At 46.4% G+C, this 17,567-nt stretch overlaps 1 protein-coding gene across 5 annotated transcripts in view; it reads left to right on the top strand.

The window, feature by feature from the left end:
• The window catches only part of LOC142761673 (uncharacterized), a 134,804-nt gene that overhangs the window by 21,612 nt on the left and 95,625 nt on the right, over positions 1–17,567 (top strand). For 3 of the 5 annotated variants that reach the window (XM_075882877.1, XM_075882875.1, XM_075882876.1), the window contains one exon: positions 2,946–3,123. In XM_075882877.1, the coding sequence (XP_075738992.1) occupies positions 2,946–3,123 (178 nt within the window). Of the gene's footprint in view, positions 1–2,945; positions 3,124–3,157; positions 4,533–17,567 lie in introns of those variants that run through there. The other 2 variants (XM_075882878.1, XM_075882874.1) reach the window with 2 other exon arrangements.

The raw sequence follows: 17,567 nt of genomic DNA, 5'->3' as shown, positions 1-17,567 counted from the left end.
GCTTTCGGTCATGTCGGGGTAAAGAAGACGCTGCGGCTTCTCTCTCCACAGTACTATTGGCCCGACATCATCACCGACGTGAGCGAGTACATATGGCACTGTGATACCTGCCAGCGCTGCAAGAAACCGAAGAACAAACGATTTGGTTCCTTGGAGTCTTTGCCACAGGCGGAACAACCGTTTGATCTTCTGGCCATGGACACTATCGGAGGTTTTGGCAACTACGGCTCATCCAAAAGATTCATTCACTTAGCCGTTGATCATGCCACCCGTTATGTCTGGGCTTTCACACACAAGGATGAGACTTGCGACGCGTACATCTCTTGCCTGAAGAGTATCTTCGCTGCTGGAAAGCCACGAAAGTTCCTTTCCGACCGCGGCACAGGATCCACTGCCGGCAAATTTAAGCAGTTCCTCAAGCACAACAATATTCATCAGCGTTTAACAAGCTCACAACGCCCGCAGTGTAATGGCCTAAACGAGCGCACTAATCAGACGATCGTTATTTGCCTCCGATGCAAGATCAACGATGAAACCCGAAAACCGTGGCCGCGTCTCCTCTCGGACGTTGTCGACGAGTACAATAGAACGCCTCACGAAGTCGCAGGCTACCCACCCTGCTTTCTTATGTATGGCACATCATCGTATCCCTATCTTCTTCCAGGAGTTACCGAAAATCTGTAGGCAGCTCATACAAACGCAGTCCGCAATTCAATAGCATATCGCGAGAAAAACAAGATTATATATGACAAGAAGTTCCTTCCATTAGAGCTTCAAGTGGGAGACTTTGTTCTATATGAAACACCCTGGCACCCGAACCACTAATGAGACGATCGTTATTCGCCTCCGATGCAAGATCAACGATGAAACCCGAAAACCGTGGCCGCGTCTCCTCTCGGACGTTGTCGACGAGTACAATAGAACGCCTCACGAAGTCGCAGGCTACCCACCCTGCTTTCTTATGTATGGCACACCATCGTATCCCTATCTTCTTCCAGGAGTTACCGAAAATCTGTAGGCAGCTCATACAAACGCAGTCCGCAATTCAATAGCATATCACGAGAAAAACAAGATCATATATGACAAGAAGTTCCTTCCATTAGAGCTTCAAGTGGGAGACTTTGTTCTATATGAAACACCCTGGCACCCGAACCGCGGCAAACTCAGCGCAATCATGGAAGGACCCTATACGATCATACGCAAGATTTCGGCAGTTAGCTACGAGATCGACCGCAGCGTGGCTCCACTCGGTCGCCAGACTGACATCGTTTATGTCGGGAGACTTAAAACGATATCATCCGCCCCTGCATCTACGTCTCTCTCGGGGGAGGGGGGAAGCGTGTGACGAACCACACGAGAAAAGTGTGGTGAAATGGTAGAGAAGGAGGAAGACGAAGACAAATAAATAGTTCATCGTACAGCCATCACGCCTCCTGCGTCACATATATATATATATATATATATATATATATATATATATATATATATATATATATATATATATATATAATATTGATTCGCCTAATTTGTCTGTTTACAATGACCTGACTAGAAGGGCACACTGAACGATTTTCGCAACTAGGAACATAATGCACAATAAGAAATGCACAGAATAAAGAAATGTTGGTGGACATGTTATCATGGAAAATTAAGCACAATATACATAGTAACCATAATTCTTTGCAACAAAAGTCACAGCTGTGCCGCAAAGTCAAATGGAAGGTTATGCGCTGAATGGCAAGCATATCGAAATGTGCCCAGCGTTTCTCACGCACGAATGACACACGAAACGTACTCACAGGTACAGTTGAACGCGAATAATCATCTCAGTTGTTACATCGCTGTCTCTGAAAAGTGCGTCCTTTTCGCAAACGAAGACTGGGCAACAATTGCAGTAACCTTTGTGTGCCGGTAACTACAACAGAATCGTTCCGGTAAAAGCCCTAGGCCAGCCAAGACGTACGAGCCAGAGAGGTTAAAACTTCAGTTAGTGCTAACTGAGGAAAAGGGGTAGCGCATGGTTTCTATAACTTGAAATTGTTTCTTCGACTGCTGTAGCCTTCTCGCCAATTATCGAGTGTGCACTAAGGCAAGCATCACCTTTTGAGAAATCATCACCAAGCGTGCCCTTACGGTGTTTTGGCACGGCCATAAAGTATCATAAAAGGGCGCTGATTGACACAAAACATGAACTACCCACCAATACGTGTAGGCAGCTTATTTCAAGGGGGCGACTTCGCATTGCTAGGAAGCAACGGTGATCAGCAATGTACACGTTACAGCAGGATAAAGGAATGGAGTACACAGCTCCCATGGAACATTTAACGAAGGCGTTCTCATGCATTACTGAGAGATGCCTCAAAGACTGGCAATAGGAGCATGCTCTATAGGTCAAGAAAAATGAAGATAAGTACGCACATCTTCTGTCACACATTGTTGCATGTGGTTGTAAACCACGATTCTCTGATACGAAGGTTTTTGGAAAAAGCTCGAATTTATCTGCACGTCTGCTGTTGTTGGAAGCATATATTATTGAAAAAAATAAGGATATCTGTGTTAGCGGGCCTTCCTTGGTGTTGCATCAACAGAAGATATCTCTTATTGAGGCAAGAATTTAGTTATTCTAGCTGATTTATCTGCTTTTCGGGTTCATCTTTTACGTGTTCCTTATTGTATGGCGTCGCTATATACCTCACGTGCTGTTGGCTTTTCACAGGCGCAGCTCAGTTAATTATTGCCTTTACACATTAATTTGTACATATATAAGAAGGTCATATCGTAGCAATAAACAGTTGGCAGTGATAATAAACAGGTGGCGTGTGATGTGTGCTACTCGGGTGGATGTGTGTGTTTGGGAGAGTCAAGGTTGCACTAAATATTTACAATAGCCCAACAATTTTTGTGCTTCGGCTGAGCTTTCGCTTTTTCGTGTGTGCTATGCTCAGGACTCTGCTCAGCCGACTGACAAAGTGGCCGACTTTCAGTTGAGAGCGAGCCAACTGCAGGACTACTACCAGGCGTGCGAGGGCAGGCTGCGAGAGCTTGAAGGGGAGGAGACATCGTCCATGTCAGACTCTGTCTTGGTCACAGTCACGCACCACGTGTCTGTGACGGCTGCCAATGGTACCTCTTCACATTTCAGTAGCAGAAATGTTTAAGCCGGAGCTTGGTCATAGGGTGTTTGCAAAAACTTGGCGAGTGTGCACCACTGAAAGTGGGATGTATTCCTACTGTAGCCTAGCCATGCATAACTAGAGGATGGGAAAGAAAAGTGAGGGTAAGGAAGAAAAAGGAGGAGCAGCGAGTTTTATAGTGAGCCATCAGCGACTGGCAATGGTGGCAAAGTTGCCTCTCGGCAGCTCCACTTGTTCGAGCCAAACACGAAAAAAAGGAGATTCCAGCATGAGTGAGAGTGGCTCTGGTTGTTCATGTCTGTAAAATGACAAATAATAAATGTAGGATGGGATGCAGTATGATGTTCTGCTGCTAGCAATAACAACACACACAAGAAAGGCACAAACACGTCAACATAGCCGCCTATGTCATTGTACTCGTGTTTTCTTTTTTCAAATTTTATTTATTTGCAAATACTGCAGGCCCTACTCGGCCCCAAGCAGGAGTGGGAACATTATTAAAAAAAACAATACTAACAGTAAAAATTGTAACTATCGCTAACTAAAGTCGTAGAGTAAACGTAAACTGCAATGAAGTAGAAAAAGAATAAATATCCTTTGCAATAACAAACACACAACACTATAAGTGATAAAACATGCACATACAATAATTAAACACATGAAATAAATTCTATACTATGCATGAAAAAAGTGAATGCAGAAATCAACTGGCAACAACGCTGTTCAGCATAAACATAACTTTACATGTCATATCAAACCAAAGGTAATTTAAAAACTGAACGTGGGCTTGGCAGCACCGTGTTCGGGCGGTTGCTCATGAATTTCTACTTTTTCGTCCAGATCGCCCTGCTGCGGGTGGATTCCGTCGTTAGCCCGGCGGAACTCTTCCCACCGCAGGGAAACATCGTCGCGCCTGCGCCGGGCAGCCCCGTCGACGAAGAACCAGCATGGAAAGCAGCGCCTCAAGTGCCCCTCCCCTACCATGTGGTCAACCGAGTGACGTCAGCGGACACGCTTGAGCTTCAGCATAAAACCCGGAGCCATCTTCAGCAGTCTTTCAGTGGGCTTGGCAGTGCCGTGTTCGGGCGGTTGCCCATGAATTTCTACTTTTTCGTCCAGATCGCCCTGCTGCGGGTGGATTCCGTCGTTGGCCCGGCGGAACTCTTCCCACCGCAGGGAAACATCGTCGCGCCTGCGCCGGACAGCCCCGTCGACGAAGAACCATCATGGAAAGCAGCGCCTCAAGTGCCCCTCCCCTACCATGTGGTCAACCGAGTGACGTCAGCGGACACGCTTGAGCTTCAGCATAAAACCCGGAGCCATCTTCAGCAGTCTTTCAGTGGGCTTGGCAGCACCGTGTTCGGGCGGTTGCTCATGAATTTCTACTTTTTCGTCCAGGTGGGTGACAAACATTCTGTCTGCTCTATTAGAGACGATTCGCTCACTTTATTAGTGCTGCCGGGCCCACAGAGTCTGCTTTCTTCATTGTGTGATTGTTTGCTTGTTATTAGGCTACTGCTGTTAACATCAGGTGATGTGGAGTTAAACCCTGGACCCCGCTCAGACTCGGAGTCTGGTTCAGAAGCCACCTTAAATAGCCAGCTCCTCAAGAAAATTCTAAAGGAACAAACAAAGACCAATGAAGCGCTCACTGCTCTTTCCGAAAACTTAAAACACGTAGAAACTACAGTAGGCAACGTACAGGAAAGATTAACCGCCATAGAAAAAAAGTTAGCTCGCCTACAGCAATTCGAGGATAAACTCGCCGAGCATGAGGTGATGACTGTAGAAACAAATAAACTGGTGCGAGAGCTATCAGTTAAGGTAGAAGACTTGGAAAATAGGAGCCGCCGGAATAACATAATAATCTATGGCGTGGAAGAGGGTGATAACGAACAAAATACAGATTTACAACAACGGATTGATAAGGGCATTTTTAAAGACATCCTCAAGGTGAATGTTACATCTGTAGTACGCATGCACCGAATTGGCAGGAAAACACAAAATCGAGAGAGGCCAGTAATTCTTAAGCTGTACAATTTCTCTGAAAAAATGTTAGTCCTTCGTAATTGCGGCAAACTGAAGGGAACAGCGATATCGATATCCGAAGACTTTTCCGCACGAGTTCAGGACCTGCGCAAAAAACTATGGCAATCAGCAAAGGAAGATCGGGACAATGGTGCTAAGGTCACTCTTGTATTCGATAAACTAAAGATAGATGACGACTTGTACAAATGGAATGAAGCAAAAAATGCAAGAGTTTCCCTGAGAAGGGCTCGTCACGATGGTCGCGCGAAAAGCAACGCGTGACACCCGTAAGCCGCCACACCGTTTTCATTGGTATGTTTGAATGCCCGTAGCATTGTTAACAAAACTGAGAAGCTAGAAGAATTGTTATTTTCGTACACTCCTGATATTGTCGTGATAACTGAAACGTGGCTGCACCCAGACATTCTTGATTTTGAAATTGTTCCTTCTTCATACTGCCTACTTCGGTCATATCGTGACGGTCGCGGGGGCGGGGTCGCCATTGCAATAAAACGTGGTTTGCAATATCGTAGAGAAAAGGGTATCGCAAATCACGAAAGCGTTTGGTGCACAATATTTGCTCACGATGCTCCAGTACTGATCGGTGGCATCTACAGAAAGCCAAATGCGTCTGATGATTACCTTTTACAAATACATGACTATCTGGTTGATAAGGTTACCCCCTGTACCAAATTAATACTTACTGGAGATTTAAATCTCGCTATTGACTGGGAAAACTTAACAAGTACTAGAAATACCGCCAACAGCAAGCTATTATACAATTTAATGTTCAATTTTTCATTGTCCCAGTTGGTCCAGGAACCAACCCGAATTCAAGGAAACACTCGCTCCATGCTAGACCTAGCTTTTCTTTCAGATAACCTATCCGGTAAAGCCACTGTAGAAGATGGGATATCTGACCACAAAATGTTAATCATAACTTTTAACCTTGAGTGCTTAAATATCAAACCCGATGGCACAAATTCACGGATAGCCGTGAAAGACTACACCAGAGCTAATGATGTTTGTGTTATTGATTACCTTGACACAGCACTAGAGACTTTTTCTCTAGAGGAATGTGAGGGTGTTATTGGTATGTGGATTCAACTGAAAAAAATAATTACGTACTGTGAACAAAATTTTATCTCAACGAAACTAAAACGCACACAAAGAAAAACACCATGGATCAATCGCCGTATTATTCACCTTAAAAGAAGGGTACAGAGAATGCGCAAGAAAAAGAGGAATCCAATCATCTTAAAGGAACTTGCATCTCAGCTTAAGACGGAAATTAGAAATGCAAGATAAACTTTTTTTTCACATACGTTATCTCACTTCATGACGGATCAGCCGCAAAAATTTTGGCGTTTCTTGGCTCGGCCTGAAAACCCAACAACTGAAGTAGAAATTGAGGGTACTATCGTAAAGGGCGCGCAGGCCGTTTCCTATGCTTTCAATAGGTATTTTCAGTCGGTATTTACACGTGCATGCGCACCAAGCAGCCCTGTTGCTCCGGTGCATCCTTTTTTAATGCCCGATTTCGTTGTCACTACGGAAGGTATTCTGAACCTGCTGTTGCAGATCGATGTTAAGAAATCAGTGGGTCCTGACAATATTTCAAATGTATTCCTTCGACGCTACACAGAGCAACTATGTCCCTTCCTTGAAGCAATTTTTAAAGCGTCCCTGCTAACAGCTTCTTTACCTGCAGACTGGTTGTGTGCAAAGGTAATTCCAATTTATAAAGGCGGGAGCAAGCTGTCCATAGAAACATTCAGGCCTATCTCGCTAACTAGCTGCTGCTGTAAATTATTGGAACATGTAATCAACAAGGCAATAATTACTTATTTAGAAGATAACAACTTATTGCACCCAAACCAGCACGGATTCCGTAAAAACCTGTCTACCGTTACTCAACTCTTGGAAATAACGCATGACTTCGTAACTACTATTAACTCACAATTGCAAACCGACTCCATATTTATAGACTTTGCCAAAGCTTTTGATAAGGTGCCTCACATTAAATTGATTGACAAACTTGTGTCTATTGGTATTAACAGTAACATAATAGCATGGATAAAAATGTATCCATCAAATCGAAGCCAGTATGTAACTGTAAACAACACAACCTCTGATTCATTGGAAGTTTTTGCCGGAGTACCACAAGGTTTCGTTTTAGGACCCATCTTGTTCCTAATATATGTTAATGATATCTATATGTGCCTTGAGCCTAACGTTAAAATGAGATTATTCGCTGACGACTGCGTGATCTACACCACTGTCCGCACAACTGATGACCAGCTTAGACTTAATACCACACTAGCTAATATTGCATGTTGGTGCCTTGAGTGGGAAATGGAAATTAACGTGTCAAAAACAGCTTGCCTTAGCATAACTCGCAGAAAAACAATCCAGCATTTTAGTTACAATTTGGTCGGCACAAACATTGCAAGAAACGACGCTGTTAAATACTTGGGCGTTACCTTCACAAGTAAACTGAAGTGGGATGCACATATAAGCAGCACATACACAAAAGCCTATCGCCAGCTAGGGTTCCTGCGTCGAAAACTTGCATTGGCGCTTTCTAATGTAAAACTGACAGCATATAAATCTCTCATAAAGCCGATCCTCGAGTACGCCAGCATTGTTTGGAACCCCCACCAAAAATATCTTTCCGACAAATTAGAAATGGTCCAACGCAAGGCCCTTCGCTTTATCTATTCTAAGTATTCGAGGCATGACAGTGTCACTGAGCTGCGCAGGTGGGCATGCTTGCCGACCCTTGCAGCCCGTCGCCGTGTCTCTTCCTTAAAGTTTATTTTTCTTTTGTATCACAACGGTTTAAACATAGATAAAGACAACTATATAAAGCCGCCTAACTATCACTCCCTTCGTACCAACCACAATAAGTGCATCAGACCATTTATGTCACGCTGTGACGCTTTTATATATTCATTCTTCCCGTCAGCAGTGGCAGAGTGGAACAAATTGCCACGTGAATGCGTTAATCTTTCCTCTGCAGATCCATTTGTTCGGAATGTGGTAAGCCTGTTTTATGAAGACTAAAAGCAACTTTTGTTTTTTGATGTTTGTGAGCGCTTCCGAACACACTGATCACTGTACCCCCTGCTGATACCTCGATGTTTTGTGACCTGTCCATGATTTTGTACAATTGCTTTCATCGTTCAAGTTTTTTTTTTTTTTTTCACCATCATCTTGTGATTCTGTTTCTTCCACTATGTGCGATATTGCCTGGTTTGTACGCGACTGTGTATATTTGCTCGCCCACCCTGTATGAGCCTGAGAAAGGCTTACAGTATTAAATAAATAAATTAATTAATAAACATGTGGGAAAAGCTGATTGCATGTGGGAAAAGAGAATACTGAGGTATTTTAGGATTGCTAAGCCGCTCCTTGATTGTTTCATTGATATGTGGGATTTAACGTCCAAAAACCACCATATGATTATGAGAGACGCCATAGTAGAGGGCTTCGGAAATTTCGACCACCTGGGTTTTTTTTTTTTACGTGCACCCAAATCTGAGCACACGGGGCTACAACATTGCCGCCTCCAGCGGAAATGTAGCCGCCGCTGCCGGGATTCGATCCCGCGATTTGCAGGTCAGCAGCCGGGTACCTTAGCCACTAGACCACTGCGGCGGGGCGCTCCTTGGTTGTTTTGTTGTGGTTTATAGGGCAGACCGCGCTGGGGGCTCAGTTAAGTAGCTTTCATGCGTTATTTTGTGTTGACCGTAGTACTGCTGATATAGATATTTCATGCGAGATACAGTTCTGCGATGAGCTAGTTTTTAAAATTTTGCCCTGTCACCAGGAAAGGACATCCTGTAAAAACACGAGTATGTGGTGTATATAACCCTCAAGGTCGAATTTCGCACTCTTTGTGATTTCCTGATTGAGTACTTTTGGTGCGGGCTTGAGATCAGATCCACGTATACTAATTTCGGTCTGACTAGAGCTTTGTATACAGTTAATTTTATGGTCGATGACGTACGATGCTATTTTCGTTTAAAAAATGCGAGCTGTTTGAGTGCGTTGCTGCAAACATTTTTAATATGTGTTTCTCAGGTTAAACCATTTGGAATTGTAAGACCTAAATACTTGATTGTTGTTTTTTATTATAAGAATTAATAATAGTTTAAGAAAATGCCGAGGGTTCTTTTTCGTTGCTAAATGTTCTTTGAAGTATTAAGCTTCAATCTCCATGTTCCACACCATATGCCATTTGAGTACAACGTGTGGGGTCTCGGCGAGGCGAACGCGCGCACCGCCACGCCACGCTCTTGGAGTGACGGACACAGTTGACGCGGTCGGTACAAAGCACACAACATACATACATTTATTAACTAATTTAGACGACGATATCGTCCGCCGAATGATACACCAATTTCAACTAACACGCTACCATACAAACAACATAACGCAGGGACACACTAAACACACAATAACATGATAAACCCACACTAACACACCCAACACACTAGCACATACCCAAGGCGGCGTCGCCAACGCCTGACCTTACACGCGGGACCCCGGCGCGAAGCCCGCGGTGCCGAGCACCGGGGACCCGCGCTACAGACAACCGTTCGCGGCAGCCGCCACGCGCAGAAGAGACTCGCTCAACGCTCGCCCACCACCAAGGCCCGCCTTCCGCCAGGGGCCACCACCGGCGCTGCCACTCTACCAACAGTGGTACTCAGAGCGAACACAACGCCATCTATCGCCCGGTGGTGGTCACCACCGAAATAACGCCCTGGGGCGAGACACGTGTGCCACGCGGCGCAGACAACTTTACAGGGGGGGTGTCAGCACCCCCACATTCCCCCAACCTTAAATCAAACCATACCCCGAAATAAAAAAATAGCTACACAAGCTTTAACAAAAAAATGATATCGCACGACCATAATGTCCTTGCACCACGACACCGCCGCTGGTCGACACTGCTGCACTGTCCGGCTAGACTTCACCTCAGTACCGGCCCCGCAACAGCAACGATGCCGTCGGCACGACGATCCGTCGCTAGCGCCGACACGTCTTCCAGTTGCGACCAGCACTCCCGAGGGCACCGGACTGCAGGCAGTTGCTCAGGTCCCAAGCATCTCCATCGCCCGACCTCACGACCGCATTCCTGGCCAGTGACGCTGACGACGTGCAGGACAGCCGGCCGTGGATGACATCCCTCCCGCCGAATACATCAATAACAACAAAAAAACTTGAAAGAAAACAATCGAGCAGGTCCTCGGGAAGGAAGCTTCCGAGTTTTCCGTCCACGTGGTACTTGGTCAGTACTGCTAGCTAATACATCGGTGGCGGCCGAGACGCCCATCAAAATAAAAACAAAAATCACTTTTCCTAACTCGTGCTCACAAGAAAAAAAAAAAAGTGAGGGAAGCAGAGCGCAACACCTCAACGCTACGATCCACCTAGTTGTGCCACGTGCGACAGGCGGCTGCGCAGAGCCTTAGGCCTAATGAGTCGCTCGGCAACAACCGGCATCCACCCAGCACCCAGCCTAGGCGCAGAAGAGGCAGCCGCGAGGAGACGTCCACTCTGTGAGGTGGCCCTATCGCTCGCCGCACGCAGCAGCTTACCGAGCGATCGGCGTCCACCGCCCCGGGCGGTGTCACGACGCCCCGGCGTCGAGCCGCAATACAAGTCAGCAACGACGCCCGGCTCCCTGAGCCCAAAGATATAGAAGAAGCTATTTACAGAAAATCGGACCACCCACGAGGCTTCCGTACTCACTCGCTTCGGGCCTGGCCTACAAACCACGTGCTCTAGGCCTTGCTCACCCCAGGATGCGGACCGCATGGCTCTCGTCCTAATTCAACAACGTTTTTGAAAACTAACAAAAAGATAAGAACACTTGCGAGCAAAAAAAAAAATAGAAAGTCAACCTGCCGACAAATTGAAACACGTTACAAAACCAATCCCCTCGCTTCTCAACAAAGCACACCACCGACGCTAGCAAAGAAGTCCCCCCCTAGGCCTACTCTACTCCGGCTCTAACAAAATCCCTGTACCGAACCGCAAGAACTGTCGTCCGACACTCCAAGAGCTCCACGTTGGGCAGCCAGTGTGGGGTCTCGGCGAGGCGAACGCGCGCACCGCCACGCCACGCTCTTGGAGTGACGGACACAGTTGACGCGGTCGGTACAAAGCACACAACATACATACATTTATTAACTAATTTAGACGACGATATCGTCCGCCGAATGATACACCAATTTCAACTAACACGCTACCATACAAACAACATAACGCAGGGACACACTAAACACACAATAACATGATAAACCCACACTAACACACCCAACACACTAGCACATACCCAAGGCGGCGTCGCCAACGCCTGACCTTACACGCGGGACCCCGGCGCGAAGCCCGCGGTGCCGAGCACCGGGGACCCGCGCTACAGACAACCGTTCGCGGCAGCCGCCACGCGCAGAAGAGACTCGCTCAACGCTCGCCCACCACCAAGGCCCGCCTTCCGCCAGGGGCCACCACCGGCGCTGCCACTCTACCAACAGTGGTACTCAGAGCGAACACAACGCCATCTATCGCCCGGTGGTGGTCACCACCGAAATAACGCCCTGGGGCGAGACACGTGCGCCACGCGGCGCAGACAACTTTACAGGGGGGGTGTCAGCACCCCCACAAACGTATCATTGAATCGAACTTGGTTGGAATGGTCAGTCACATTAGCATATTCAACACAATTGTCGGCAAACAGTCGGATCTTCACAGGCGAATGAACAAACAAATAAATATCATTTCAACTAAGAACATTTTTAAAAGGCCGAGTGCCAAGCCTTGCGGCACTCCCGAGTGAACATCCGGTGTTTAGGAAATACAATTTACGGCAACATACTGTTTTATTGAGGACAAAGAACATTCTATTCAATGAATGATAGCGAGTTCAAGGCCCTAGAATGTAGTTTGGTAACTTAATCAGCATGCTGAACAACATCAAACACTTTGAAGAATTCCAGAAATACTGCATCAATTTGACCCCTCACATTTACTACACTTAAAAAAAATAATTCATTATCTCGCCTAACTGTGTTATTTGTGGATAAACCAGCCCTAAAGCCATGTTGATTTGCATGAAGTAAATCATTATCCTCCAAATACGTCATAATCGTTTCAAATAAAACATGTTCAAGCACTTAACAAGCAGTGGATTAAAAGAAACTGGTCTGTAATTATTTAATTCTAAAGGGTACCCAGACTTGTGAGTCGGAACTGGGTATTCTTGCAGAGTGCCAGTCATCAGGTATCATGCAGGATTCTAACAACTTTTTGTAAATTATATATAGCTACAGTCGAACCCCGCTACAAGGAAAAAATTTGGTTGAAGCAAAAATTTCATTGTAGTGAAATCGAAAAAAATATAGCCGATTTGAACTAGCAAAACAAAGGAACGTTTATTCTCAAAATTCAAAAAGTGTTCACTGCTTTTTATTCTATCGCAGCAGCGTCACGACACGATTCTCACCCATGCATAGCAAGGCTATGGTGAAAAGCACGCTGAAACAATGACTACAATCACTTTCGTGAATGAACCAAACAGTTGCATTAACACGTTAACACCAGCAGCCGTCAGAACCCCGAGATGGCAGCAGGGTATTGTGAAGCGGTGACTTTTGCCTTATTTTATCCCATTATTATCATCCATCACTCGCAGCTAGCTGATTTTGTTGATAATGCGGAAGAACAGCCGCTTTGATTAGTTACCACACTGGCCAAGCGCGAACGAAATGATAACCATTGGAATCTGAAAAGGCATCCTCCTACAGATGCACCCAGCAGCTGCGCGAAGGAAACCATGAGTTAAGCAACTGATTTTCAGCGTTGGAGCGTCTGCAGCTATACAGTAAACCCAATTTTAACATTTTGATGCATTTTCAGAAACTGAAAATACGTCGAAGTCTAAAACACGCGTTGACCCACCGCTGTTCAGCAAGCATGGGCGCCGCCACGAAGTCTAAAACACGCGTTGAGCCACCACTGTTCAGCAAGCATGGACGCCGCTACGAAGTCTAAAACATGCGTTGACACTACCAGAAACCACTGGCTAGAATAGGAAAGTGTGACGAGCAGCCAGCGGCCTACAAAGCGCACTGAAACTTCCGAGGAGGAGCCGCATGGGGGCACGCGCAGTCGTTTATACGTTTATTAGAGGCCAAATTAGAGGGAAGTGAACTTGGCTTCAACCTCTCTTTCGTCAAACAAGGAAAAGTCATTGACCAGGCACTACCAGCATTAATGCACGCAGATGATATAGTGCTAATGGCCGCCAACAAGGCAGATTTGCAGAGATTGATAGACATTTGGCGTAATGAGGGAGAAAGGTTAGATTTCAGATTCAGTAAGGAAAAATCAGCAGTCATGATTTTTAATGATAATGAAGGTTGTGAGCTTAGGATACAGGAAGTCACGCTAGAGATAACAGATAACTACAAATATCTGGGCGTATGGATAAGCAATGGGACCTAGTACCTAAGGGAACACGAAATGTACGTTACGACTCAAGGTAACAGGAATGCAGCGGTGGTGACAAATAGTGGCACTGTGGAATTACAATAGGCATGATGTTGTGAGAGGAATATGGAAAGGGGTCATGGCTCCTGGGCTGACGTTCGGCAATGCGGTCTTGTGCATGAGATCAGAAGTTCAAGCAAGATTAGAAATTAAGCAACGTGGAATAGGTAGGCTTGCTTTAGGAGCTCACGGGAATACACCAAATCAGGGAGTACAAGGTGATATAGGATGGACATCCTTTGAGGGCAGGGAAGCTAGCAGCAAGATAAAATTTAAGAAGCGATTGACAGAAATGGGGGAGGAGCGTTGGGCTAGAAAGGTTTTCAGCTACTTGTACATAAAGAATGTCGATACAACATGGAGGAAGCGAACCAGGAATTTGACTGGTAAATACTTAGAAAACAGCAGGTGGCCAAACCAAAAAGAACTATCGGTTAAGAAGAAAGTGAAGGAAACGGAGACTGACATGTGGAGAATGGGCATGATTAAGAAGTGTGCACTAGAGATCTATCGAACTTTTAAGCAGGAAATTGCCAAGGAAAGGATCTATGATAATACTCGGGGTAGTTCTTTACTGTTTGAGGCCAGGACGGGAGTATTGCGAACCAAGGCATATTGGGCCAAATACGAAGCGGTAGACATTGTATGCAGTGCATGTGGAGAGGAGGAGGAAACTGCCGAACACTTGATAATGTTCTGTTAAGGGCTTCACCCTATAGTTCAGTGTGATGGAGTTTTTCAAAGCACTGGGGTTTAGGGACAGAGATAGACTTTTAAGCGGGTAGAATTAATTAGAAGAAGGTTATCTGATTGGTGGCTAAAGTCAAGGCACAAGTAAAAATTAAACTCTTGACTGCGAAGTACCAGTCCTCAACTTCACTATATAAAGGAAAAAAAAAATCTAGTGGTTAGTTCACCAAGTATTACGGCTAGGTGGCGTTGGCCGCCGCCCGATCTAAAGGGTACAGCCACATCTATCCATCCACATTGTTTGCACGTTCCCGACAGTTTCGTCGGGCGCGTTCGTCCTCGTTTCTTTAATTGCGGTGGCACTCTGACACCAATGCTTCTGTATGCACTCTCATGGCGCGAAAACAGTCATTGCTCCGTCCCGGGGTGCACTACAGGCTACAAGTCGGCTAAAAAGTTTAGCGTTCCAAAAGACGAAACTCTGTTAGCGCATTTGCGGAGCGCGATCTCGTCCACTGACAAGCTGCTTGAAGAAAACTCGGCTGTGTGCGAGTTGCACGTCGGCGAGAGGTACATCTCCCGGCACTGCGAGCACACTGTGAATGGCGACATTGCCAACATTGAAAGGCGTAAACCCACAGGCGTGCTTGCCCTTCCGGGGTGGGGGGGGAGGGAAGGTTTGTTGGAGGGCGCCTCCTCCCTATTTAATCAGTGTATGAGGCAGAGTTTACGCCCCCCTTTTAGTTGACTAGAAGAGTGCCTTGCTGCCTAGTCAATGTATAGAACAGATGCAGCGCCCCCCTCTCAAGTGGCTAGCCCCCTTTGCCCCCCTCGCGCGGACACCTATGGGTAGGCCCTTCGGAGAAGCTCTTCGAATTTGTAGACACCCTTGAAATCACCTATTCAATGTGGTTTAGCTACAACGAGCTTCACAGTGACAGCTTGGAAGAGCTTGTTTCCTGCTTGAAAAGAAAAAAAAAATGCCACACTGGGCTGCGCACAACATGGTCCTAGCCTCACCAATCAAGTAACCAAGTTTTTCCTGCTCTCCCATTTTCCTTTTTACACAGAGGTACTCCACAAGGAGCGAGCATCTTCCCGTGAAAAGAGGAAGCACCTGAAGCTCACGCGCGTCACCTAGGCTTGCAGCCCAATGTTCTGTGGGGCACTTGTGAGCTATAAAACTTTTTTCTTGGGGATAAAAAGGACGCCTCACAAATTATTAAGAAAGCATTGTAGTAAACAGATAGTGAGTCACTACACGGAAACGCGTTGTATGGCCTGTGTGCAAAAAAAAAATTGCCCGCAGCTTCCCTCGGGGGAACACTGAGGAGGATGCGGACCATATAACTGGTTAACGGGGTGTTAAAGTGTGACTTACTTGGGTCGATGGCTAAGTTGGTTAACGTGGTTGTGAAATGGGGTGTTAAATTGCGACTTACTTGGGTCGATGGCTAAATTGGTTAACGTGGTTGTAGGAGGGGGTGTTAAATGAGTGAACACGTACACACGTATGCGAAAGGGCGGCGCTGGTCGAAGGGACGTCGATCATTGTGTTTGTGGATTCGTTGGAATTCATTTCACCGCGACCTTGGACGTCGACGCGCCGTACAAACCAACCGACGAGCGGCAACTGAGCGAGCGAGCGCCGACCTTGAGTATATATATAGCACGACACGACGGCTCATGCACTGTCAGCTGTTGAATGTTCTCGAAGCGCGACGCCACATGCGCGTCCACTGGAGAATCAGGAGAATTGTAGATGTCGAACGCGGTGTGTAGAGGAGGAAGGGTGCACAGATGGTGGAGGAGTGAAGCGCGCGCGGTGTGTAGAGGAGGAAGGGATGCACAGATGGTGGAAGAGTGGGCGACGGCGCGACGGCGCATGCGCGCGCGTCAGCTGTCGAATGTTTGAGAAGCGGTGCGGACGGCGCACTACAAGGCGCGAGTATAAGATGCTCCGCATCTAAAAAAGGTTTTCATCCAGATACCGCTCGTGATTCTCGTAACTGGGTATGACATTATGAGTGATGGGCTTTATTTACAGTTTAGTGCTTGAGGAAATAATGGTTCGCTGTGGAAGGTGTTGCAAGCTATGACTCACAACTTAGTTCATCGTTCCACTCTACTACCACTTCACGTTGATAAAATGTTTCAGTGCCGTCATGCATTTACTTTCGGCACCCTGTCGATATTTTAGTTCAGTCGCGCACCCGCGTAGGCAGCCTGTTTTGCAGAAGCTAATTAACATATTTTCTCGGTCGCCATTTTAGGCCATGCACGATCAAAAAAGTATATTTTAGATGTTTCACATTGCCCGGGCGTATGGTTAATTCCCGTCTCTGCGCAGCGCATCGCTGCCTTGGGTGACGTGCAAACATGTGCCAACGCCATCTGGCGGTTTCCTCCCAAGGTGTTACGCGCTGGCCGGCGCGTTCATCACACTTTCCTATTCTAGCCACTGTACCGCTGTTTAGCAAGTATGGGCGCCGCCATTGCTCGATAGTGTCAGGGGGTCGTGATGTGGCCGAAGACAGGAGACTTTGTGTTGGAACTGTTTAACAGGGCGAACCTGTGCCCGGTAAACGGAAAGTCCGATTACAGTAGCAGTCTTGGACTGATAGCGGCAAACGGAGCGTCGGCCGTCTATCAACTACTGACAATTGGCGAGGTGCGTTGGCATTTATACTCTTGCCATCGAATGTTCTAGCGTTATCGCTGGCAGTGGCGTAGGTTCCAGAATAATCTGTACAGTTCGCAGAGTGGGCGTGAGCTTATCGAAATGATCTACTAAAATCCGGAAGCTTCTCGAAAACTGCACGCGCGTTTTGCGCTGAGAATTGTATAGTGTTTTGGGGCGATAACAAAACTTGAGAAATGGAACGTGGCAATAGCGATGATAATGAGACTGCTCTGCTTTTGGAAATCACGTTGCCATCGCTATCGAGCAATGGCGGCGCCCATGCTTGCTGAACAGCGCTAATTTCTGCAACGCGTGTTTTAGACTTCGTCGACGTATTTTTAGGATCTGAAAATACATCAAAATGTTAAATATTTGGTTTGCTGTATAGCAATAAATATCTGAGCCTGGAATCGCATTGTGAAATTTTGTTGTAGCGGGGCGGCAGAAGGAAAAGTGTTTGTTATGGCGAC

Source organism: Rhipicephalus microplus, unplaced genomic scaffold (genome assembly GCF_043290135.1).
Source record: "Rhipicephalus microplus isolate Deutch F79 unplaced genomic scaffold, USDA_Rmic scaffold_14, whole genome shotgun sequence".
NCBI lineage: Eukaryota > Metazoa > Arthropoda > Arachnida > Ixodida > Ixodidae > Rhipicephalus > Rhipicephalus microplus.
Note: the sequence above shows the minus strand (reverse complement) of the source record. Positions and strands in the feature narration are given on the sequence as shown.